The sequence below is a fragment of the Acipenser ruthenus genome, chromosome 7 (assembly GCF_902713425.1).
Source record: "Acipenser ruthenus chromosome 7, fAciRut3.2 maternal haplotype, whole genome shotgun sequence".
In the NCBI taxonomy this organism is placed as follows: domain Eukaryota; kingdom Metazoa; phylum Chordata; class Actinopteri; order Acipenseriformes; family Acipenseridae; genus Acipenser; species Acipenser ruthenus.
The window spans coordinates 65,634,115-65,661,405 of NC_081195.1; the positions used below are offsets into that span (position 1 = coordinate 65,634,115).

Genomic DNA, 27,291 nt, shown 5'->3' on the forward strand with positions numbered 1-27,291 from the left:
TGCTGCATTTTAAAGCTCATTGACTTTTACTTATAAATCTGACTTGTAGCCAGATGCTTTTTAACACAAATTATTAAAAGGCACATTTTCGTGCACAAATTTAGTTACCATCCTCTGCACATCAAGAAAAAAAAAGAAAAATAAACATAATTTTACTGAGCGTAACAGAGCATATCTTGATAGTTAACAGTCCATTATGATTGAATACAATGTCTCTATATACTGCACAACGAATATGTCATATTAATATTAAATTAACGTTACAGTAAGAAATGTTTTTAGAAATGAGAATTACAGAGGCTAAATCCCCATGATAATCCGGCCTCCACTGCACCTTCACAATGACTCCCTATCCTATATAGCCAGGAGTTGGTAACACAAAGGAGATGGCAGTGAGAGTGCTGGCAGGCGAAACACCTGTAGCTAGAGGCAGCCTTTTCTCCATCTGTCAACAAAAGAAATCCTTAGTGCTCAGAGGCAGTTCTTCTTTCAGTAAAGACAGACTGAAACACAGGAATATTGAAGACACGGACAGTGCTTCCGAGCTGGGTTTACAGTGTTCGTTAAAACCAAGAACAAGAACGAACAGCTGCAAGTGCTGAACGGACAGCTCCTGTAGCTGAGGAACTGAGCGCAGTGACGGGTGCATTTAAAGGAGGAGGCAAAGATGCCAAGAAGAAATATGCTTTAAATCAACGACAGACTATGTTATAAGACGTCGCGTGCCGTGGCAATACCTGTCAAAAAGATCTTTTGAAAATGCAAAGGAATAACAACATACTTGCAGCATCTTCTTTTGATACGTAATCGTGTCTCACCGTGTTTTTAACGTCCACTATAGATATTTGCAAACCAAAAAGATACACAACAAGTTGTCTGGAGATGTTTGATGTAGCAATTACATAATATTTTCAATATATACATTTTTTTTTATTATTGTTATGTCTTTACCGAGTGAAATATCTGTCATTTGCTAATTTTGTATTGATTGTGTGTAAACTGGCAGATCTTTCCACGGCTTTCAAATAAACAAATTCGGACAGAAGAAAACAAATAAGGAGAATGTATAGAGATCCCGTGGTGTATCTCCCACAGAAAAACCCAAATATTGTTTTCAGCACAGTTGGTGAATGTGACTAGGGTGTGCCCGTGTTTTTCTTTTTCTGGAGAAAAAAAAGAGTGAATTTTGTGTTGCAAAGGGGGTGGGGGTGGGGTGCGGTGTGGATATGATCACTTTAAGCACCGACATTGATAGCACCCCAAGGAGGAAAGAAAACACAAGGTGACTGATCGATCGTGAGCTGTGCTGTCATTCCGTTTGACTTCACCTGCCTGGATGAGAAAGGAGGGAAGAAAGGGAATGGACTGAGACTCAACACAACGCAGCACGACAGAGCGAGACCCCTTTTTTTGTTTCATCTGACACAACAACGAAAAAAAACAATAATAGGCTACCACAACCAAAAAAAGCATGCAGTTATTGTTTAAAAGCAAACCAAAATGACACTGGAGGGCTGGGTTCTAAATGTTGTTTATTTTACTTGCAACATGTATAAGGGGTTACTGCATTTGGTCAACCGAAAATAGAAGCTAGACAAAAAAGCTTCCACTTTCACTTTTCTTATCGAGTCATGACTTATCCGATGAGATGGGCAAGATCGACGACAACGAGAGGATAATCCTCAATGTTGGGGGCACCAGGCACGAAACCTACCGCAACACGCTGAAGACCTTGCCGGGGACAAGGCTGGCTCTGCTTGCTTCTGAGCCTGACACAGAGTCTGGAGTAGATCTACGGCAACAAGTCGCGGGTTACATCGACTTCAATCCCAAGAACAACAGATACTTTTTCGATCGCCACCCGGGCGTTTTCGCCTATGTGCTTAACTACTACCGCACCGGGAAACTCCACTGCCCCGCTGATGTCTGCGGCCCCCTGTTCGAGGAAGAGCTGGCTTTCTGGGGAATCGATGAGACCGACGTGGAGCCCTGCTGCTGGATGACTTACCGACAGCACAGGGATGCGGAAGAAGCTCTCGACATTTTTGAGATCAGCGGGGATCCGGGAGACGGGGAGGACGAAGATGTAAGCAAAAGGCTAGGCATTGAGGACGTGGTGTCACCTGAATGCAAAGTCAGCCGCTGGAAAAAGTGGCAACCGGTGGTGTGGGCTTTGTTTGAGGACCCCTATTCTTCCAGATCAGCAAGGGTAAGAAAAACAGGGTGCTGCAGTACATCCAAAATTATCCGAACTTTAGCAGCGCGTGTTCTAACAATATTTTCAAGTTGTTTAAAAATACCGCAACAGGCGCTGTTCAATGGCAATCCTGCATATAAGTTCAATACGACTGTCTATTTAATAATGTATGAGATTAGAATGAATACGATGCAGAGTGTGCAGACAAGTAATAATGTGGCAGTTTTTTTAAACAACCTGTGGGGTTTTAGGCTATTTAAATATCTGTCTCACCTGGTGTTGACAAAGCTTTAGTGATGCACTGTAAACCAAATGTTTAAAAATTAATTTTAAAAACATTGGTTTTCAACTTGATTGTTTAAAAATATACAAAAAAAACGTGGATATAAAAACAAAATCGTGTTTCATGTTGCATAATATTTATGCTTAATTGTTAAACATTTCGTTTACAGGTGTAGAAACTAAAACACACACACACACACACACACAAACACACATTATGAATTCTGTAAGCGTGCGTCTAACCACCGTAAATGAGTCAGCTGTACTGTATAGGCTATGCACTGCACTAAGTTATAGATAAATCGTCATACACCCTAAGCGGTGTTGTCATTTTAGACAGACAGAGGATGCTTTGATAGTTTCATTAAAACATGCCTCTATCAACATCTACATTCAGTTTTCAGAATTGAATAAATCATATTTATCTTGTTCTTCCTAAAATCTAACAGATTAAGACAATAATGCATTTTGTAAACAATGATAAAAGACCACATGGGCACCGCTCAGCCCTTTCTGTTTAATCTGAAGCGATACTTTTACGAATAGAGGTTTATAGAAATTCAAATCGAGGTTGTTATGGAAACCTTTTGTGAGGGAGGCTGTCTCGATAAGGGGGGGGGGGGGGGGGGGGGTTAGGAGGTCTAGTAGGAGGCATTTCATTAAAGCCAAATAATGCCAAATAAAACCAGTGTAACCGTTTAAATGTAGCTACACACGCGATACCCAGTACCTTGTCTTTCTTCTCTACGTCTTATACTGTATATATATATATATATATATATATATATATATATATATATATATATATATATATATATATGTGTGTGTATGTGTGTGTGTGTGCGTGCGTGCGTGCGTGCGTGCGTGCGTGTGTGTGTTGTGCTCTACATTTGGTGAATGTGACAAGTCTGCATTTCTGATAAAGGGCGTGTAAAGAATACACTATAGGACAATATTAAACATGTTCCAGTATATTACATTGAAAAATAGCTGGTAATAAGTTGACATTTTCACCACATACCGTATGAGAGTGAATGTTTTTGTGGAACAATGGAACACAGTGCGCTTCATGTGATCTCCTTTGGAATTCCTAGTTGCTACAGGTGTGTGCTGTACTGACGTCCACCGTTACGAGTGACATGCAGGTGGCGCAAGGAGGAGATACACACAGCCTTGAATGTGCGCTAGTGTAGATATGGAAATTACAGATGCTTCCTCAAGTTTGTTTTTTTCATAAATGTAGTATCGCATATTGAAAAGTTAACAATAAGCATATTTAACATTCTCCAGTAGACTACAAAGGCAATACTATGTGACGTGTCGGTCAGTTTAATTACCAAACACAACATTTACTGCGGCATTTATGTATATCTAACATAACATATCGGGAGAAGGAAAAACAAAGTAAGCACTGGTAGGCTAAACTACCAAATCTACCGCGACTATACATTTACAAAAAATGGTACCATAAAGTGTAATTTAAATCCGACACAGAATCTTAATTTATAATTCATTGTTGCTAGTTTAAGACTAAAATAATTAGATACATAGATACAATTTGAACATATGTATGACAATAAATAATTAAACAATTATACATATCAGATCTGTTTTAATAAAACGATGCCATGTGCATCTTCAAACATAACCAAAAAGATAAATAAATAAATAAAAATAAAAATAAAAAAAACAAGGTGGAATTGAGTGACAGTTGATTACTATTCTGATCACCTACAACGATTCATAAACAGAAAAACAAACAAACAAAACATATTTGGTTGCACAAAAGGATTGCACATATTCCTGTATTACTTTGGAAACTAAAACACACATCTATAATAAATAAATAGTTCTGTACAATCAAACACTACGATGTATTTATTTCTGTTCACTGAAGATGTGAAAGCTGGGCGTTATTATATTTGAATTTAAACGGGGAGATTATAACTCTGTAACTGTGATACCTGCTCCTATAGCTATCAAAGTAAAAGTGCATTTATAACCAGTGAAGAGTCAAACAAACCAAGCTCCCCAAATATCGTTTAGATTTACTACCGAGGGCATTACCGGTCCTTTGTGTAAAGTGATTAGGAGCAAGGTATTAATAATATAATAGTGATAATATTGTGACTAATGAGCATCTTTAAACTTTATTACTACACAATAAAGAGACACAAAATCTTGCTTATACCAGAATGTCATATTTTGCTATTATAAGTGGTTATTCAGTTCAAATAATATACCAGTATACTGTAAGGAGGTCAAAATAATAGAAACTCCTGCCATAAGGGATGCATGACCATTCCTCAGGATTACTGATTCATGTTCCTTTAGTGAGGTTGAGGGTGGAACTGTGCAGCAAAGTGTTCTCCAGAATCACTTTCCAGACCATTCCTAAAGTCAGCCATTTGTGTGCCAGCCAAACTCATACACAATACTAACAGACCTCTAATCAAAGTCTGCTAGATATGTTGTCTTTTCCTGGCTTTAAGCCGGGAGATGTAGCTTTTACATTTTAAACAATACACGCCTGTATTCTGTTTGCATAACAAATAACCCACGTGTGCTACAACACATCGAGTTTTGTGCCCAACCTCTAGTTAGGCTTGACACTGATCAACGCTAAAGAGACAGAAGTGCATTTAAACACAAGAAGAGCTTTCTTGTGATACCTCGTTCCTCCCTCCTGTTACTAAGCTGCCAAGAAAAGGTTAAAGAGCCCTGAGATTGAATACAGTTATCAGGTGATAGAAAGACAAATAAAATGCCCTCAGGTTCACAGGCTCTGGACTGAATGCACCACAGAAGCTGAACAAGAGAACATGCATTTGTTTTACTATGATGTTTTGAGTATAGCCATCCATTCATTGAGAATGCGTCCTCTGCTCAACCCACTGAGGCATGTCTGCTCCCAGCACTGTTATTTATATACAGTGCATTTGGTATAAACTCTCTGCCCAGGAAAGGTAATGGCTTCTGTTGGGAGGCGATATGCTTCTCTCGGCTGTGGCTGCCAGCGTCTCTTCTTCATGGCCAGAGAGCTGGTCATTACCCTTTAGGCTTAGTAGTTATCCCCTCCCCTAAATGAACAGCTTAGTACTCAATCACCTAACAGTGTGATGTCCTGAAACATCATTGTAAACTTGACCTTGTTCAGCATAATAAAGGAGGTTGTGACAATGACATTGCCTTTTAACTATGTGTTGTACTGTATACATTATATATATATATATATATATATATATATATATATATATACACACACACACACACACACACACACACACACACACACACACACACACACATTATATATAGACTGTAAAGTGCTACCAGAAGAAACTTGCATCTATCAAAACAATCTTCCTCGGTTTAAATCTGCCGACACCATATTGAATTACGCAGGGACGGTGTGAGTCGTGTCTCAGCTTTAGGGCTCAGCTTTCTTTATAACTGTTTGTTAGTAGCATTCCAGGCATCACACAAATGTGAAGTGTTTCTGTTTTAGGTTGCCAGCCTTAGATTGTGATGATAAATCGATCAGTCTGCCATTAATAATTGTTTAAGACTGAGTCTGCATTTATCATTTAAAAGTAAAAAAAAATGCTGTCTGGAATTTGGATGTCTAGCCTCTCTACTCGTTCAAAGATGCTACCTCTGCGGGTTGTGCTGGTTGCCATGGTAACATGCTTGCTCATGCTTCCCTGTTTTCATTGAAAACTGTCCTTCCTGTGAAGCCTATTGATGTCAGGAAGTCTTTCAACTGTGTAATTCACAGTGAATTTGTTTCGCAACATAGAAATGGTGTGTTTTGGCTCCAGAATGATTCCTCTCTTATTGCCTTCACATTTAAAATATAATCAAGTACGGGCTTCACAATTTCTGTGTCATTAGAGTTATAATGCTCGTGCCACAGTCTTAGTAAGGGTGTCTGCTAAGAAATAAATAATAAATAATAATAAATAATAGTGAACAGATTTAAAGGTTGTGCACTTGATCATGCAATACAACCTTTTATAGTATATTGTGCAAGCATGTCAAAGCCTTGTACACAGCACTGGGGATACAGAAGTCAGGAGTAAGTCATGGCAAATTAAATATTGTTAAAATGGGGATTGACATTTCTTCATGTATGCTTCCAACAAATGTAATTTGCAGTTAAGTACTGCAGTTACTTTTTTCCTTATTACATTTTCTTCTATTTTATATGAACATGTCTTGATCAAGTTAAATCTGACAGGTCATGAATAACTATGTGATTTCTTGAGATACCGTTAGTGTATCTAAATTTCCATGAAACGCAAAGACACAACATATATGTAAGCTTTTCTTATCTTTTCTAGGGTCTGACTGTCATTGTAACCTTCTTTATACTGTCCAGAATATGGTTCTTGTGTTTGTTCTTTGTGGACCTACTATACGACAAACCAAAAAATGAAGATTGTTACTGTAGTTCCTTCGTTTTTGGTTTGCAGTCTTTCTTTCTTTCTTTCTTTCTTTCTAATTAATTAAAATAAAACCTTTATTAATACAGGATCAATCTTGGTGGTGTTTGGTTAGGAACAGAAAGAAAAATCAAGTAAAAAAAGAAAGGTCACAGCATTACACAGAAGAATAGATCTTTTCTGTAATTGATTTCTACTCTGGTTTCTCCTTTCTTCCCCTGGATATTTGGATGTTTGTTTGTTTGTTTGTTTGTTTGTTTGTTTGTTTGTTTGTATAAAAGCTTTTGACTCGTATAACTCGTGAATTACTTTGTTGGATTAATATTAAAATGTGTACAGGCCTGATTGGGGAAGGAAACACACACAATGGCAGGTTGTTATAACAACAAGCCCCCCCAAAAAACTCCTACCCTCTGGATATAAATAGATCTATGAGCAAAATCATTTGGGTGTGTGTATTGCCGTGATTTGCGGTGTTATACTCTTCTAGCTTTAAAGCAATAGGTTATATTAAGAAACAGCTGGTGTAATGCAAAGGGTCAAAGGATGGACACAAGACTCCTATTGCATAGCAGTTTAACCCGTTCCAGGTTTTAATCCAAGCTTGATTAGACAATCACTGGTGCATCGTTTTAAACTCATAGTGAAACCATGGGTGGATCAAACTGCTTCGCAATGGGAGTCTTATTTTCATAACGGGTCTTTAAACAAGATTTCTGAAGTCATTCTCACCCAGTCGTGCGGTTACTAGAAAAGGAGTCATTGGTGATTCATTTTATTCCCATCTCCCGGATGTCAACCAGTCCTCTCATCACAGTGAAAGGAGTGACCCTCCGGCCTGACTGAGTTGAGATCTACAAACTTGGTGTAGTGCTAGGAGACTCCATCCACCTTTAATTAGTTAGGTATTTGTTCCCCTGTGGGGCAGACCGTAGCCTCCATGCCAGAGGAGACTGATTGCCTTGTTCCAAACAATCAAGACCTTGTCACATTGCCAGCAGGTTTAAAGAAGCCAGCAATGGGAATGAGGCTAAGAAGAACAAGGTCAGAGAATCGCATTGCAAGGTGGGTTACTTGTGTTTTTGTTTTTTTCTCTTTTAATTTAGTATGCAAAATAATTTTACCCCCTGGTTTTTTCCCCTATTTAGAATGTCAAATTATTTTCATTCCCTGCAGCAACTCCTCACCACATTTCAGGTAAACTGAAGGTCAGAGGGCAGTGGAGGTTGGCGAGGAAATGGCCCCTAGAGGACAAAGGACACCCCTACAGGTGTCAAGGCCAATAGGGGCCACTATAGCCCTGTGAGGTGACTCAGTCCCTACCCACTTAGCCTCCCTAGTATGTGGGAGCACCAGAGCCCGGTGGAATCCCATAGTGAAGATCAGTGACATTGCACAGCCAGGGCAGGGACCAGGTGTACCATTCTTGACCCGGGACACTCATGTCCTCGATGCAGCCCCTGTAAGTAAACAAGCCTTTCAAGAGTCACTCAAAACAGTGCTCCACTTCAGCCCCATCAAGCCTCTGATTGGAGGATAGCGTCAGCAATGAGACTCAGAGTCAGGGAAAAGCTGCAGTTTAAGCGCTCATGTGCAAGTTTATTTACCTAATCAGGGAATGGCCACACCTATGATTGCTGGCAGGGATAGATTTAACACCATCCCTGCCAACCTGACATTCCCACACACACACTGTTTACAGCAGACATGCTTCTTGAGCTGAAATGAGAATGGACAAAGCCTTCATTTCCCACTGACAATTCAGTTTTCCCTCAAAGAACATGGATGATAATTTATTTGTGAATAGAAAATAGAATTAAATGTGTCTTACTGACTACGCCCTAAAAGAAACTGATTCTGACTTCCAGTACAATCCAGTTTCATGCAACGAAGCAAGCAGTGCATTCAAGTTTGAGTCGTATTGTCGGAACTCTCAGTATGAGTGTCCTTACACTCTGATTGCTGTCTGTTTTAGACACAATGGGATAAAATGCAAATTTTGTCTAAAGAAAAATACAATTGTCAACAATAAAATAAAAGCAGACTTTTGTGACATTGAATCAACCTTCAGATTAGTGTTTATTTGTTTTGTAACCATAACGCCTGGAAAGCACACATCTTGGACTTGGTAATCAGGGTCTGTGAAACCAGTCATAACAGTTGTATTTTATTTTCACAAAATTGCTTTTTGGTAAACTGAGCCAAACATGTACTGAGCTCCGATGGTCCCAGAAGTTGCGATGAGAACCAGCTTAGAAAGCACAGGAATGCAGCTGTGAAATACTTTTGTTCACCTTTTTTTTTTTTACTGCTCATTACATCTGAAAGGATGTCCCTCAGTGTAATTTTAGACTGTATTCCTTCCTGATTAAGACTCTCCGATTACTAGTGAAGCAGTAGTGATAGACTTGCTTGTATGGAATTTGGCAGCCGTACAAGTAGAGTGACATTCCTTTTAGCATGCATCTCCGAAAGGGCATTAAAGACATGCTTTTTATAGCATCATATTGAGTGAAAGAAGTAAACCGGGGAAGATCTAACTGGTCTTGATGGATGGAGAATTTATACTGTTTCTTTATTAAGCACGAGTCTATGCCAGCATTAGCATAAACATTACAAATAGAGAGAAACTATAAAACTGTTTATAGGCTTTAATCTTTCCAACATGAAAGACATCTGGGAAAATGTGAACAAAAAAGAGCAAATGTATGCATAGGTGGGCGGTTGTGTGGAGACCTGAGCATTTTGAAAATCTGAAACTTTAATTTGCAGAGAATTTGAAAAGATAAGACAGGTCATGGTTGGCAATCAAGTCACAGTCAACCATAGAAAATGAAATCTTTGAATCCGCTTGCTAAAGGTGTTTGGCAGTCCTATTGTTTTCCTGCCTGTCGCTCAGCTATGCTTGAGTGATATAAGGTAACCCATGAGGTAGCTTGGGGATATGCCAAAAGGGCAAGGCTAAATGTAATCTGCAATTACTGCCATGCTTTAGCCCACTTCCTTCTCCCAGGCTCCAGCCTTGCTTTTGGCTTCACTGCTGCGGGTTAGCAGCTGCACTGCCTCCCTGCCTAACACTCATTTGGCTTGAGTGCTGTGCGGCTTTACTGTGGAGTAAAGATGTGATTTGTAGCTACTTTATTAACGCTTTATAGCTGCTTGTTAGAAATAGAAATTGATTTATTTGAAAGGCCATCTGAGACCAACAATATGTGCAATTGTAAATTAAAAACTGAATCCAAGTTGCTACCCCCCAGTTTCAAACTGTTAGCACTGTCAAAAGAAGTGTGGTTTGATACAAACAAACACCAGATTAAGTTATACTTCATGTCATTGTTCAGATATAGATAGATGGTTATTAATTTTACTTTAGAAATTAAATAATAATTTAAAAACAATTGCTGCAAATTCACTATTCAGATAATACAACATGCATCATTTAGGGATTGATTGGATCACCCTGGATTGCATCAACCACCTACTTTAGGGGTAATACCATGATAACCATGTCCTGTATAGGAGGTTGATGCAATGCAGGGTGATTCCCCATTGCTGTTAAATGCTCCAAATAAATCTAGCTGTAGCTTCGGGGTATAGGTTATTCAAATCTACCCCTTATCAATATGAATAAACAATAAAGTTCTATCTATCTATCTATCTATCTATCTATCTATCTATCTATCTATCTATCTATCTATCTATCTATCTATCTCTGTTGGTGCTGTCTGTCGCGGTGTCTGTTGGGAGTATATATTTTTTTCTTTATTTTTTATGTTATAGTGTTATTAAATCGGATTGAGTTGGGTTTTATAAACTCACAGTCGTTATGGCCAAACCGGGGGTGGGGGGGTTCAAGCGCCAATTTTGAAAATTTTACACAGAGAAATGGTATAAAGATTGTAGTGGAAACGGTAGCCCCTGTTGAGAAACTTGGAAAAATAGCTTCACGGATGACTAAATCTGTCGTGGTGTTCCTGAGGAGTGAGAAATGAGTTCAGGAAATTGTTCAGCAAAGCTTAGTAATTGACAGAGTTTTAGTTTCTGTCCTGCCTCTCACGATCCCTGCTAGGAAAATAATAATTTCTAATATTCCTCCTTTTTATAAAAAATGAGCTCATAGTGAGAGAGCTGAGTCATCACGGACATATAATGTCAAGTATTACAATGATTCCTCTGGGCTGTAAATCCCGATTTAAAACATGTCGTTTTGTTCAGAAGACAGTTATATATGCTCCTTAATGATCCAACGGAGAGTTAAATATAGCTATTAGGTTTCATGTGGACAGAAGTGAATATGTTGTCTTTGTCAAAGTAGAGGTGAGAGAGACCGAAGAACTTCAATTGGGGTTGGTTGAGTCTAATGTTGCGGTAGATAAGGAAAGTGAGGCACAGGGAACGTCTGAAATAGATACAGCGGTGAGAGAAGCAGCTAATATGAACAGATCTGGAGAGACGTCTGCAGGGGAGCTTTTAGGAGTCAGAGCCACTCTCTCAGTGTTAGAGAAAGAGATGGAAGCAGGTGTGGAGAAAGAATTGGCATTTTCTCGGTTTAAAATGCCCAAGGGGAAAAGAAAGGCAGGAACCAGCAACACTAATACAGCAAAGCACAGTTTAGTCTCTGAAGCTGAGGTCCAAGGTACTGATGAATCAGAGAGCGAGTTGTCTGTGAGAACTGACTGTGTTCAGATACAGAGCATAGCAGGCAGTGCTATTGTTGATTTTAGTGAAGATGAAGATAATGATACTGACTCTTCAGCCAGCTCTGATTTGTCAGCTAGTCAGCAAGCGAGAGGGGGGTACAGTGCTGAAAGCATTCAAGTGTTTCTACAAGTAGTTAAAGGGAAAAGAGGGATTGGAGTGATTGACCATTTTCCCAATTTAAAATTGTTCCTAAATTCTGCCCAGCAAGTGAGATGTAATGCAGTAGCACTGGGGATGGAAAAACAAGAAAGAAATCAATTAAAAAATGTAATAAACAAAGTGCGGGTCTCTCTTAAAAGCAGTAATGGTTAATTTTACAAAAGCTTTTTTTCTTTTCTGTGTAGGTTTTCACCATTATCTGTACCTTTCTCTCTGTCTCCTTTTATAATTCTACAATTCAGAATATAAATATAGGAACTTTAAATATAAATGGGGGCAGAGAAGTAGTGAAGACAGCAGCTCTTTTTGAATATTTAAAACGAAAAAAGTTAGTGTGGCTGTGCTCCAAGAGACACACACTGATGAGAACAATAAATCAGAGTGGACCCATGAATGGGAGGGGGAGGTTATTGTTAGTCATAGTACAGATCTTAGTGCTGGAGTTGCCATGTTATTTGCAATGTGGTTTAAGCATGATTCTATCACAGTAAATGAGATCATTAAAGGGTGCTTCTTGAAAGTGCAAATGTGTGTAGAGGGTAGAACTTTTGTATTTATTAATATTTATGCTCCAAATGATGGGAAAGAGAGAGTGCTGTTCTTTCAGACCCTCAATGGACCCTCAATGGAGTTACAGCACAGGGCTATCTGACCATAGTGTAAATATGATTATTCCTACCTCACGTGTCCGTTCTTCCTATTGGCATTTTAATATTAAACTTTTAAAAGACAGCCATTTTTTAAAAATATTTTAAAAAAATTTGGGAACGATGGAGGAGGCAACAAGGGCAATTCCTACCAGTAAAGCAATGGTGGGATGTGGGTAAAGTTCAGACCCGATTATTCTGCCAGCAGTACATTAAAATGTTACCAAGAGGACTAGTGAGGCAATAAGAGAGCTGGAGGATGATATTACTTAACTCCATAAGGCATTAGAGTCCAGTTATAGCGACAGGCTTTACCAAGACCTGAATCTAAAAAAGAGTAGTTTGGCTGATCTGCTGGAATCACAGGTACAGGGAGCACTGGTACGCTCACGGTTTCTCAGTCTCTCTCAGATGGATGCTCAGAGTAAAATAATACACTGCCTGTGAACAAAAAACGGTCAGCTGTTGTGTGAGCCTGAGGCCATCAGGGGGCATTTTGTGGGGTTCTGTTCAGAGCTGTACACAGCAGAGGCTGCAGACAGGTCTGAGGGAGCCCAACAGTTCCTCCAGGGGCTGACACAGGTTCCAGAAGAGGAGAATGCAGAAACTCTCTAGCGCTCTGGAAGGGCTCAATACGGGCAAGGCATCTGGAATTGATGGACTACCTGTTGACTTTTATAAAGCTTTCTGGTCTGAGTTGGGGAGTGATCTGCTGATGCGTGATAGAAGAAATTAACTGCCTCTGAGCTGTAGGCGAGCTTATTGACCTGGTAGCCTAAGAAAGGGATTTCTGTAACATCAAGAACTGGAGACCAATAAGTCTTCTCTGTTCTGACTACAAGATTCTGTCGAAGGCGTTGGCGAATAGACTGAGCAAAGTAATGAGCTGTATTGTGCATTCAGATCAAGCATACTGTGTACCCAGCAGATCAATATTTGATAATATTTTTTTAAATTTGGGATTTAATAACAGCCGTTTGATTTTAAAGCTAGTCTGCTCTCCCTTGATCAACAGAAAGCTTTTGACCGGGTTGACCATAGGTATTTATTTGATGTAGGAGAAGCATTTGGCTTTGGTCCCAGTTTTTTGGGAAAAAATTAAGTTGCTCTATAGTAACATTTTTTGTGTACTTAAAATCAATGGTGGGCTGTGCTCTCCTTTTCAGGTCCAGAGAGGAATTCATCAGGGCTGGAGAGGGAGTACAGCAGTTAAGCCAGTTTTTTTTTATAGGAATAAGTATGCTGGAGTTAGAACCTCCAGAATTGGACCTGCAAATTGGATTGGCCATAGAGCAAACCAGTGACACCCTGGGGCAGATTCTGCAGGTTGGGAAATTGTACAGGGTGCAGTTTGCATCAATGGAAAACACACTGGCGAGAGAGGCTGCTAGTAGAGGAATCCATCACACCTGCATGGATGAATCTGTACAGGGCACCAGCACCAAAAAGAGTGGGTGATTTACAGTGGAGAGCATTGCACACTATTGTGGCCACAAACTCTTTTCTCACCACCATTCAGCCAGGAGTGGATGATAACTGTTTATTCTGCTTGAAAAGTGAGAAAGTATTTCATTACTTTCTGTTTTGTCCCTGGTTACAGCCTTTGTTTGAGGTATTAAAGGAAGTATTCAACGCAATGGGTTTGAACTTTACCCAAACTACTATTATCTTTGGGGTGAAGTACACCAAAGGGAACAAAAATATAAGTCTGTTGACTAACTTCCTACTTGGCCAGGCAAAAATGGCCATTCTAAAGAGTAGGAAGAATAAAATGAATGGGGTATTAACTGATGCGGCAGTGCCTGTTTTTAAAATGTTGGTGACAGCAATAGCTAAAGTAGATTTTACTTTTTATACATTGGTGTATCAGCTAGAGCTATTTCAGACAATCTGGGCAATTGGGGAGGTGGTGTGCTTGGTGGAAGTAGATAATTTAGTAATGTGCTTGTAATTATTGTAATTGAGGGTGATGTGCTAATTTATTATTATGTTTGAGGTATTGATATGTGCAGGAAGTTTGGGGTATTAGAGTGGAGTGTGAATTGACTGTGTGGACAATTGTTTTTGCATTCTGTAATGTTTTAAACTTAACTTGTTTGAGATTTTTTTTCTTTTGTATAGTATTGTAAATGTAATTGATTTTTTTTGTTTATCTATCTATCTATCTATCTATCTATCTATCTATCTATCTATCTATCTATCTATCTATATGAGAACAGCAAACAGCTCTATATCCAAGGAGAATTAGGATACTCCTCAATCACTATATCATACTTGTTTCTAAGATTTTTTTTTTTGATAAACTCACTTAAAAAAAAAATTTAGAGTGACCAATTATTATTTGTATTTATTTTCCCCCAATTTGTCCAATTATGTTTTTTCTCTTCACCGCAGCGAGTCCCCACACAGCACAGACTTTCTGAGGGCGTGTGGGCATCCTCCGATCTCACAAGCCTAAAGCCAGAATCACTTTTACGCCGAGCAATCCAGAGCAGAGGTGGGCAGGCTACCGATCCCAGAGAACAGAGGCCAGCCTGCCTCTATCCACTCTGAATGTGCTTAGTGTCTGGCCAGCAGGGTTCACTGTTGTGCGACGAGGAGAAGCAATCCCTGCCGGTTTCCTATCCTCCACCCAGGAGGGTCAGAGCCAATGTGACGCCCACTTCAGGGTCCCCAGCAAAGTTCGGCCTCTTTGCATAGCCTGGATGCCAACTGCTGTCCAAGCTGTGTGACTCATCCAGCACTCCCAGTGGCAGCTCTATAAATGGATGAGGGGACCCTCAACTCACTGTTTTAATAATTAGTTACAACATTTTACAACCTCCTTCTTCAGACAGCATTGCAGAAATAGTCTGATATTGTTTAGGTTTGAAAGTTAGAAAGTTGCACGGTGACTTACAGATAAATGTTCTAAGAACACGGTGGCACAGACAATTCTGAGGTGGAGTTCCAATCCTAAAATCCTAAAAGGATGCATTGTCATTGATTTATGTCAGTACGGAAGTGACAGAATATGACAATAAAAAGTGTAGGATTTCAAGGGTTTTGCCCGCTGGTGATTGGAAAAAATAAACACGTTACACAAGGGTACAAAGTTAACAGTCTTTATTATTTACTTCTAATATAACAAAATATAATATGAAGCCATTTGTGGTGCAAACTGAACTGCCATTTGTTAACATACTCAAGAGCCTTATATACTCTTTTCCTACCCATGTAACGTGAGAAAGCAAACCAAAAACTGTTTACTGCTCCCCAGTCCCCCAATCTGCAGGCTATAAGGAGCTGTTGTGAAATGAAAGGCCCCCACTCTGCAACCTATGTTAACCCCATACATGCTCATAAACATTGATAATATAGCAAAGGTACAATGTAATATGCTTGACATATTAAGGTCCCACTTTACTTGTATCCTGTCTGAACCGCACAGACCCTTGGAATGTGACAATCCCAAATTAAACAAGAGTTATTTTTTTAGCTTGGCTGTTTTTTTGTGAGCCAGTTTAACATTAGGATTTGATTTTAAAGTTTTTCAAGAGTTTAAAAAAAAAGAAAGTCTGCTGTTGGTCACATGACATTAACAAATGCATCTCGTTGTTCACATTGCTGGTATTTGATATTAAACGTTAAAACAAAAAAATGGAATTTGTCATTAAGGACACAGCTAATACAGCATAATAATATCAGTTTTTTTAAACACCATAGCTCAGATACAGCCCCTCCATTCCACTTAACTAATTTACAAACACTCCTGTCTGTCCAGATCTCTGCCCGTCTGTCTTCTTATAGATGTATAGGTAAGACTGCAAACGCTACTGTACTGTCTAGTAGCTTATTGAAGTTGATTTTATTTGGGAAACAAACAAACAAACAACTGTTTCTAAATTTCCATTTAAATAACTATGTAATGTCTGCAATCTGGTGCGTTCCCGGCGGCTGCCTGGTTGCTGGCTCCAGCAATCAATCACAAGGGACCGCTGAAAGATGAGTCTTGTTTTCAGATCATTCTTTTTTTCGAAACTCTGCAACTCTCTCCAAGATTACATTTTAAAGCAAGTCCTAAAAATATCTTCATGCTCTGTGTAACATTCAGAGCATTGAAAGTTACTTTAGCTGGATAAAAAATGACGCTGTCATTGACAAAGTCCCTTATCTGAATGACCAAAGAGTCAAGTTTATGCTGGTGCAGAGTTTATCGAAAAAGGGTACACAACTTGAGTTTCAAGAGTGTAGAGGTTGGTGCTGGGGCAGTTACACCAGGTCCCTGGAGGCAAGTTGTGTGATTTTAATACAGACCCTTCAAGTGAAAAACAAAGACAGAAAGAAAACATGGTCTTTTCAATTCAAAAGCTTTTAGAATGATGGAGACAACACAGGAAATAAGAAAGGACATCTGAATTTGATGATTCTTGGTTTCCATTTGAATTGTCATTAACTTTTATGGGAGCAAAAGCTACGTGCACAATGCACATACTGTTTGGATATGTCAGTGTTTGGCTGTTTGTTAGAAGCTTGTCAGGCTTTACTTCTGAAAGCCTTTTGTTTGATTGATCTGACATTTTTATACAGTTTCAACTGTTGCACTGTTGCAGAACAGATTCTGATTGGAATTCTCTACTGGTATTTTACAACTTTGCACCTTTGTTTTGCTAGAATAGTTATCAAGCTTCAGTCCTAATAAGAGCAAATACAAAACACAGTACGATCTGATATCGGGTCTTTTCAAGAGCAGATAACAGTGTTGATAGTTACATCAGGGTTAGATATGAGTGCAAGTGAAATACAAAATACTACAGATTGGGTGAAGTGCAGGATTAAATACAGTAAAATAGGGAGCAAATAAGTGCAAGTTAAAGTGCATTAAAGGCAGAGTGCTATATAGTCCAGAAGGGAAGAATTGAGTTTTACAGGTGTCTGAAGAGGTGTGTCTTGAGTTGGCGCCAGAAGGTGGTCAGGGACTTGGCAGTCCTGACATCCATAAGAAGGTCATTCCACCACTGCAGGGCAAGGGTGGAGAAGTAGTGGGCTCTGGAGGCAGGGGAGTGTAGCGGAGGTACAGCCAGTCTTCTAATGCAGGCGGAGCGGAGAGGCTGGTGGGGGTGTAGGGAGAGATCAGCTTGAAAGAGGTGACTTGGGAGGGGGTCCAGGATGAGCGTGGTGGGTTTGTGGCCCTGGAGAAGGGAGGAGAGGTCAGAGTCTGGGAGGGGAGAGAAGGAGGAGAAGGAGGGTGAGTTAGTAGGGGAGGCAGAGGGTGTTGGGTTGGAACAGGAGGGAGAGGTGTTAAAGAGTTTGCGGATATCAAACAAATAAATAATATATACTGTAAACGACTCGACCCTCTTCGCGGTTCTAGCCCCTTTAAAAACACGACCCAACACACTGGAATGGATTTTAAGCACTGGTGTGCTACTTTTAATTAACACAAAAACAAACAAAATAAACACCTAGCTCTTCTATGAGCACTAACTAACACACAGGAACACCCTGGCTACAAATGGGACAGCTAGGCTGTTTCCCCACCAAACAGTAAACAAAACCACACAGGTTTAATACAACACATTTTACCTCACGACTGCTGGGAAGCAGAGTACCTCTTTCTGCCTCCTTCTACTCTGCAGCCTAGAGCAGACTGACTGCTCTCCTTATAAACACTGCACCTGATTTACAATCATAGCCAGGTGCAGGTGATAATTAACAATAAAACAATTAACAGAAAAAACAATTAAACAATAAGCAAATTAACAAAATGTGCATACGCACATGTTTTCTGCAGGGAGGATATTAACCCCCTCCCTGCTGTGTTACAATACATATAAAGGAAATGCAGATGTTTTGAAGTATGCCTTAATTTTGTCCTGGTTGAGGAGCTGCAACTGCACATAGCTTTAAACAGAGGGAGTATGTGTGTGCTTTAGCATGGAAATACCTTGCTCTTCCCACAGTGGGTTGGCTACAATAGAAGTCCAGCATGGGCACCATCTGTGCAATGCCTGCCCTTGCGTGTGCTCAGTGCAGTTCTTACCCAGTAGCAGGAGAGACAGAAAAACAAGGCCAATGCATCTTGCAGAATTTTAATGTTACAAAAATAAATTATATCAGTGGGTAGGTGGCAAGTGAAAGAAATAGTGTTTGGCTTTCCTTGAGCCCTTATTAAATCTCTTCTGGCAGTCTACAGCCTTGCAATTCACTTCATCGACACCTCAGTTTCTACATTTCCAATCAAAACTGCCTGCCCATTCATTTGCATTCTTGCTAGAAAATCTGTAGTGGACCCTGTTCTTAAACAAAAACAAAAACCCACCAATAACATAAATGTCTGTATTATTACTGGCAGTTTTGCCCAGCAAATTAGATTATCTCTAATGCAGAATAAAACGTCTACAAGAGTTATGATTAATTAAACCCCCTCTCTCCAGTCCGTCTCTCAGGCATCCATACTTTGGTTTTCTGACATTGCCAAATCCAATCGGGTAGACAGGTCTTAATAAAGGGGGAAAGCAGCTTTGAGGTCCTTATAAAGTGACCAGATAGCATACAGTATATAGCAAGAAAGAAAAGAGACATACATTGTAACTGTCATGTGGCTTTATTTATGCCATATTACAAGGGTACATAAACATCCCTCGTACTAATGCATCTGTCCCAGTCTGACACAGCGTTCTCTATGCCTGTAGCAAAGGAATCTGTCAAAGAACCTGCACAGTGCAGCCTTGACCTCATGGAGCTTGATAAAGAGAATTTGCTCGTGGCGAGGTCGACACTCTTAAAGGGGGATGTGAGAGAATCTCCCAGCCTGTGTCTCTGTTAATTCCTGCCTAGCATATCATGTTGGAGCAAAAGGGTAGTGGGGATTCAAGCAGAGCCGAGCCTCTGATGGACAAACTTATTCTCCAATTGCATATGCAGTACACAGGTACTTTACTATGATGTTTTTTTTTTTAATAGAACAATAAAAGCTAATATTGGCATTATGACTTTACAGTAACTCACATACAAACGTTTTTTTATTTTTTTATTTAGTAACATAATTTAAAGATTTAACCCGTAAGTGTTCACACCAGTGAGACCCCTGCTGAAAAAAACCTTGGGATTGATGAAAAACATTAACCTAGACCACAAGATTTTGGGGACAAGTTTTTTGCACATGGCTGATAGCTATGCCACTGACCTAGGCTGAAGGGCTATGCACACCGGCAGCGAAGCAAGCGACACAAATACAGCACAACTACATAAAATAAAAACACAACTGTAGCTAGTCATGAAAAGAAAATACTGTCTGCTTTTGACGAAATAAAATAAAGAAAACAAAGAAATAGTCTAGATACACCACACACTAAAAAAAAAAAAAAAGATATTTAACAGTGAATGTTTATATGTGATCTGGTTTAACATGTAAATCATTAATAAAGAATACGTCCACATATTTCTTTGTAAATACAGAGAAAATTAGTTTAATATACTTTTTTTTAATTTTTTTTTTATTGATTTTCAGTTTTAATAACATCTTCAGTTAGTGTGTGGTTGTGATTATTATTATTGGTCAGCATTATTAAAACAAATAAGCACCATTTTACAGAAATACGAAACCAGTATGTGCGCTCCCCGTCACTCACTAAAAGGTGAAATAAAGAGAGATAGACATACCATCATGTCCAATTGTTCTGTTATTTCTTACCATATGGCGTCTTTCTTTGTATTGTCTTTATAATCACTGACACTGGCATCATAAAGAACATTATATTTTTCGACTTTAATAATTACATTCCCATAGTTTCTGTGGTAATTTGTGCGTGAACGAGAAAGTCCCTTTCCTTTGACTCTGAGCTCTGAGTAACGTCTGACTACTGACGTGCTGTGTACAGAAACATAGAAGGCTCGCGCAGACAAACAGTCAGTTTGAGACAACAAACCAATTCTATCTTTGGAGTAAGGGGGGAGTTTGCGTAGCAGCTACAGGAATATAGAATGGTAATGTACACCTGTCATGGTGACCCCCCCCCCCCCCCCCCCAAAATCAAATAATACGCTTGGACAGTTGTATTGGATTTACCACTGTATGCCGTATAAAGGGTTTCGCAGCCTCGCAAACAATAACAAACTTATGCACAAACGTGAGAATCCATTGCACGGACGTGAAACTCTCAAAATTGTGAAAAAACGTGAGTTTCACGGGTAAACCTTGAGACTTGACATCCATGTGAAGCACAGCAGTTCCCCAATATTAGCATTGGAATTGCGTCTGGGCATAATCCGATGAACTGCTGATTGCTGCTGACTGTATACACATTTTAAATCCATAGATACATGTATTCCCAGAGGGACCCACTGTATGTGTTTGTACTGTTGTTTTTTGCACTGCTATGTCTGTTGCAGTATTCAGTCAATAAATGTGAAAAGGTATGTCCACTCAGGGGTCCTTTGGTTCAGTGCTTAAGCATATTGCCTCTCTGTCGTCCTGCTAGCTGTGCAAGGCTGCTTTCTTTTTCTTGTTTGTTGTCTAGGTTACCGGTGCTCAGGTGTTGTTGACATCAGGTTTAGTGACCTGCTCCATAGCATAGTCTAAAAGCAGTTGTATCCTAGCAGCTAATTCATGACAGGCAGAGTACTTTGAAAGTGCCTAAGGGGGTTCCAGAATTCAGACTTTATTGTGATTGATCAAGTTTAGAAGAAATAAAAAAACAGTGGCGTGCTTTGAAAAATAAAAGAAAGGACCCAATTAATAATTAGTAAAAAGGAAACGGCTGTGTGGTCCAGTGGTTAAAGAAAGGGGTTTGTAACCAGGAGGTCCCCGGTTCAAATCCCACCTCAGCCACTGACTCATTGTGTGACCCTGTCACTTAACCTCCTTGTGCTCTGTCTTTCGGGTGAGACGTAGATGTAAGTGACTCTGCAGCTCATGCATAGTTCACACACCCTAGTCTCTGTAAGTCACCTTGGTTAAAGGCGTCTGCTAAATAAACAAATAATAGTAGTAGCAGCTGAACAGAGGTAGTCCAGGCAGTCAATGCACATTCGTGACTGATATATGTTATACAGAAGGGTTAAATTGTATGTATTGAAATAAGAGTGATGAAGGTTCACAATAACAATCAACTGGTCTGGCTAAGACTGCTCTTATCAAGATTTGATATGTGGCAGAGTCTACAGAACAAAGATTGTGTATGTGGCAGAGTGGACATAACACAGGGTGAAGTACATGGCATAATATCTTTTAGCTGTATCATATAAATACTCTCAAGTTAGATAAATCATTGGGCTATTCAGGAGACTCACGATGACATCCTTCACTCCTGTACCTGAAAAAATGGACTTTAGTTCAGGTAGATATCTCACACCTGTTCTGTAACTATTTAAACTAGAGGACCATTATATTGCACCTAGAGGTATAATTGCAACAACTGTATTTCTGTATTACTAATAATCTTTAAATGCAAATATTTGAATAATGTAAGCTTAATAAATATATGTTTGATTGAATTTCCCTTCTGTTGTCAAGTATCATTAATAACATGGATTAAGATAAATAGTAAAACGATTATAGTTGCTTCCACAATCCTTATAATACGCGTGGCCACACAAGTGCACAGCTCTAAGCACAGCTCTAAGGAAGCCTTGCTGGCCTATGCTACTTTGCTTTACCAATGCACTTTAGCTCCCAGACTGTATTTTCAGGTCAAGCCAGCCAGTATCGCAAATGCAATGTTTCACGGTCCTCTGGAGTGTGGTAATGTCCTGGAATGATATGTGGGTGAAAGATCTGAGTTTTCTAATCTGTGAAACCAGATGCTTAAGTATAAAGTCACCAATTGTTAACAGGTGTCAGATTTATAAAGCAGAAATTGAATCGTAGTTCACCATGATTCTGATACTGTGGTGTTCATGTAAAGAACAGCTAAAGAACTATAGCATTTAGACAGCAGGCAAGGGCAACTACAGACTTTTACATACTGCCATTATGATGACTGAGAATATTGTTATAAAGTACTGTAGATAATAATTGTTCACATCTTAATAGTTCACATAAATATTTCAGTTCCTGTTAAATCAATATGACTTTTTCAGGATGTGTATGTCTCCACGGTCAATTATGTAACAATAGCAAGTAATTATTACTTAAATAATATATCAGCCATAGTGATGCTGTTGAATTTGCCTTTCAGTAAAGAAGATTTGTATGAGCTTGGAAATCTTGTGCAGCAACTCTCAATGCCGTTCATAGTGACAGATACAAGTCTCATGATATGAAGCCTGGATAAGCATGCTGCAGCACTGCTTAGCTGATTTTTGCCTCAGTATGTTATAACCTCTGGATCTTATTTGTTGAAATACAGTGTGCAATACAAACAGCTGCAATTTAGTCCACTGAGCAGTCAAGATGAACTGGCTTTCATCATCTCAGGCCACCAGATGCTTGTTGGAGACTGGTGAAGCCAGCTGACATCTGTAGCCAAATTAAAATGTAATAGGGAAATCATGAGAAAGTCAAGCATGGCTGATTTCACAGATTAGCACTAGTCATTGACTTCTATACAAAAGCTAACATTAGGTACTCTTAAAAACACCAGCTGTTGGTGTGAAAAAGTTTTGATCTTCCCAACTGCTGCTGTTGTTGTTTTTGTGTTCAATTTTCTACTAGAACAAATCTCTCCTGATGTTTGTTTATATGCAGCTTTGCAATTATCCTTGTCGATGTTGCATCCTCAGAAAAATCAAGCAGGTTAGTTAGACCCGATCTCCCATTCCTAAAACCATGCTGACTGTCTCCCAGTGACTTGGATGCCCTGTGTCTTCCCGGTCTGACTCACCACCAGTCATCCTGGTCACAACACTGATTTCTTTTTTTTTTGTATAGGGGGTGATTTATCGGATTTTATCAGTTAAAATGAAAATCAGAAGCCCTACATATACTTTAAAAAACTGGCGACCCCAATTCTAGCTGTAATACATTCCTCAAAGACCAGCATGCATCAGTTGCAACCGTTGGACTGATAAGGTGACAATTAGATGTGTTTTGGCATTTGGACAATGGCTTTTATCAGGTCACAGTTAGAAACAGTACAGAGACAGGATAGTCTTACACCGTGATGCCTCCCAGCATCTCTCTGCCCTTGGCTTTGCGTAACCTTGTGCAGACGATAATGCAGACGAGGAACTTCCAATTCCATAGGCTCGATGTAGATTACACTGGATGTTGATTGATTGGAGATGTTTATACAAGATAACTCTTTGACCATCACTGGGATTTACAAATACAGTATATGACCTTATATGCTCTAGTTACTGGGTGTCAATACTGCTTCTTTTCTGTGACAAACACAAAACAATGATAAAGAAACCAAGCATAGGTTGTTTTTAATTTGGAATATAGCTTTGCTCACACTGCGGTGCCTAGTGAATACAATGAAACCCTATCATGCAATGTAATCCAATTGTACACTACCCTCCACTATCCACAGGGCATCCCAATCATTACTGGAAGGTTGTACTACCCCTCTGCTCTAACTAGGTGGCAGCAGGAAGCACAAAAACTCCCTCTAGTGGCTCAAGGTAGCATTTTCCAGGAAATGTACGGGCTCTCTGTCATGTTCACTAAAGATCTTTTAATAGCAGCTCTTTGTTAAGACAATTTTACTCAGTTCTTTTCGTAATGGTAGCAATTGAGAACTGAAAAGATCTTTTGGGGAAACTTTCTGTCACCCAAAGCTTAGTTCTAAGATCATTTTAGCAGGCCTAAAACACATCTATGACCAGTGTTAAATAGTTTATAAGGGGCTGGTGTCAGATTCTACACTTGCTATGTGCAAAAATACTGTATGGTATTACAGTAAAGACCTTTGTTACAGTAAATGCCTTTGCAGTTTGATGCACTGTTGCCCTGTAAAACTTAGCTTTAAAGCTTGGATTGTTTTATTTTGGTCCTGTGACATAGGAATTCCATTAACTTAAAGCAGGTCATTACATGCTGCAGTTCATCTTTTCTGTAATGCAATCTATGGGAAGAGAATTGTTTTAACTGGCTTTGTGAATCTCGGAAGCTCTTTGTCTGTGTAGCAGGAGCGCTGCAGGCTTTCCAGACTAATGGTATTTATTTTCTTTATGTAAAAAGCACCAGGAAGGCAGATAACTGCAGTGGAATTTTATTTTTTTGTCATTTCATCTTCCTAGGGTAGAGACTTTTTTTTTATTTGATATTTGTGAATGCAGTTTTCATGAAAGGCGAGCGACTAATAGCACTGGCGAGTTTCCCCTGAAAGCTTCACCAATGCAGCAACTGGTAAACTAACTTCAGAAGCAAAACAAAAGTAATGTTGAGGTTATGACTGAGAAAATGAGGAGAGGAAGGGGGGCATAATCGTGTTGTGGGACATCATTGCATTTTGCGCATTCGTGCTGACACACATGGTTCTTTTCAAATAGCAATAATGTCATAGCAATGCTGACATCATCAGGACAAAAGCGCATTTTGTTTACAAAAATAATACTATTTGAAAACACGCCAGTTACCTACTTTCTGGCTTCTTCAGTCACTTCTTGTGATCCTCCTTAATGCAGGGTCATAGACCAGCGTAAACAAGTAAATTGAAATATTTGTACTTTAATGTAACTTAATTTCCAAATCAATAGCTCATTTATCTTGCATCTCATAGAGCACAAAAAAAGTTAAAGGGGGCTTTTTGTGGGTCTTGACTTCATTTGAAGAATCCGAATCTTCTAATTGTGCTTCCGAGCTCTTCTGCTTGGGGAGGACTTTGAGAAACAGAGAATACATTAGGAGAATGATTAATGAGCTGAAGGCCCTCGGCTCAGATAAGTCATCTGAACAATCTAGCAGTTTTAATAAAGTCAGAAAAATGGAAAGATTCACTTCATCCATATTCATTTTGCAAATTCCACTCAGTTCACAAAAATCTGATGGATGAATTACTGCTTGTAATATTAAAAATGTGCATTTGAAATGTTCAGTTAAAGTTAGTTTTCATTAATGTAGTATCATGTGTAGCACTTGTACCATTGAGGTTCTTTCAGAGATTGACAAGAATGTTCAATAACACATCAATTATAAATGAATAAACATGCCTTTTAATCTAATCTCTGCTGATATAAAACAGAAATTAACTAAATCACAAATGCATATGTATACAACATTTCACGGAATAGGAGCAAAGGCGCCATGTATGGAAATGGGAGAGGGAAAGGAATGCTTGAACTTATTGGGAGTGAATAGGACCGGAGCTGTCAGACAATATACATTGGGAAAGCTTGCATCCCCGGAGGGGGACTCTGAGGTGAGACCTGGATACTGGATCGCCAAAGCTGGCACGCACTGGCACCTCCCCCAAGGGGAGACTGAAGTGACAAAATGGAAAGCATGCCCCCCTCTGTCTCACTGAGAACCGCCCTGATGATGATACACAGAGGTATCAGGGCTTTCAACATGGGGGGGGGGGAGGTTGACAGATTGACAGATTGACAGATTGACGGGGGGGGGGGGGGGGGGGGGGGCCTTAGCGCCTGCCCTCTGAACTACACGCCAAGGTTAAAAAAAAGACAAATTAGCCCTTCAAGTATTATAAAAATGGTTGTCATTAACACTATGCTGTTTGATGAATGCATTGCATTATTTATTTTACCATATAGAATTACAGGTACTCAGATTTGGAAAAATGCCAAATTAATAAGTGATTTAAAAAACAAAGGCCAAGACTTCTTTATATGATTTATGGTCCAGGCAGACAACAGCAGGAGCTATTATTCAAACTGCAATTCAATCCCAGCGCCTCATTAAGCAGCGGTCCTAGTTTTTTTCTATGGTGTTTGTGTAACAGGCAATGTTGTGTGATGCACTGACTTTACAGATTCTTTCCCCTGTCATTGAGATGAAAGTGTGTGTGGTTGCCAGTTCATGCCCAGCCTCTGCCCTTTTACACTAGCCTGGCCTCAGGATCATGTTAATGATTAGCCTAGTCTCAAGATCGTGTTAATGATTAGCCTAGCCTCAGGATCATGTTAATGATTAGCCTGGCCTCAGGATCATGTTAATGATTAGCCTAGTCTCAAGATCGTGTTAATGATTAGCCTAGCCTCAGGATCATGTTAATGATTAGCCTGGTCTCAGGATCATATTAATGATTAGCCTGGTCTCAGGATCATGTTAATGGTTAGCCTGGTTTTAGGATTGTGTTAATGATTAGCCTGGCCTCAGGATCATGTTAATGATTAGCCTGGCCTCAGGATCATATTAATGATTAGCCTGGTCTCAGGATCATGTTAATGGTTAGCCTGGTTTTAGGATTGTGTTAATGATTAGCCTGGCCTCAGGATCATGTTAATGATTAGCCTGGCCTCAGGATCATGTTAATGATTAGCCTGGTCTCAGGATCATGTTAATGATTTGATCTAAGGTTAAATTGAGTTCCCTGCCAGAATCACTTCTTGCTGGGTGTTTTGTACTGTTATTACAGTGTTATAAAACATACAGGCCACGCCCATCTTTAAATTTGGGGTCAGGAGCTATAGTCAGAAGCTGTTTCTGTTACCGCCTTATGATTGTGTTAGGCATGTCGTATGCAGACAGGCTAAAATAATTGAATCTGTTCAGTCTTGAACAAAGAAGACTACGCAGTGATCTGATTCAACCATTCAAAATTCTAAAAGGTATTGACAATGTCGACCCAGGGGACTTTTTTGACCTGAAAAAAGAAACAAGGACCAGGGGTCACAAATGGAGATTAGATAAAAGGGCATTCAGAACAGAAAATAGGAGGCACTTCTTTACACAGAGAATTACTCCCCAGTAATGTTGTTGAAGCTGACACCATGGGATCCTTCAAGAAGCTGCTTGATGAGATTCTGGGATCAA

At 39.5% G+C, this 27,291-nt stretch overlaps 1 protein-coding gene across 5 annotated transcripts in view; it reads left to right on the forward strand.

The window, feature by feature from the left end:
* The first annotated feature begins 372 nt into the window (after nucleotides 1-372).
* The window catches only part of LOC117415809 (potassium voltage-gated channel subfamily C member 2-like), a 48,801-nt gene continuing 21,882 nt past the window's right edge, over nucleotides 373-27,291 (forward strand). For 3 of the 5 annotated variants that reach the window (XM_034026634.3, XM_034026640.3, XM_059027629.1), the window contains exon 1: nucleotides 373-2,209. In XM_034026634.3, the coding sequence (XP_033882525.1) occupies nucleotides 1,649-2,209 (561 nt within the window). In that variant the 5' untranslated portion in view covers nucleotides 373-1,648. The remainder of the gene's footprint in view (nucleotides 2,210-27,291) is intronic. The other 2 variants (XM_034026637.3, XM_034026633.3) reach the window with 2 other exon arrangements.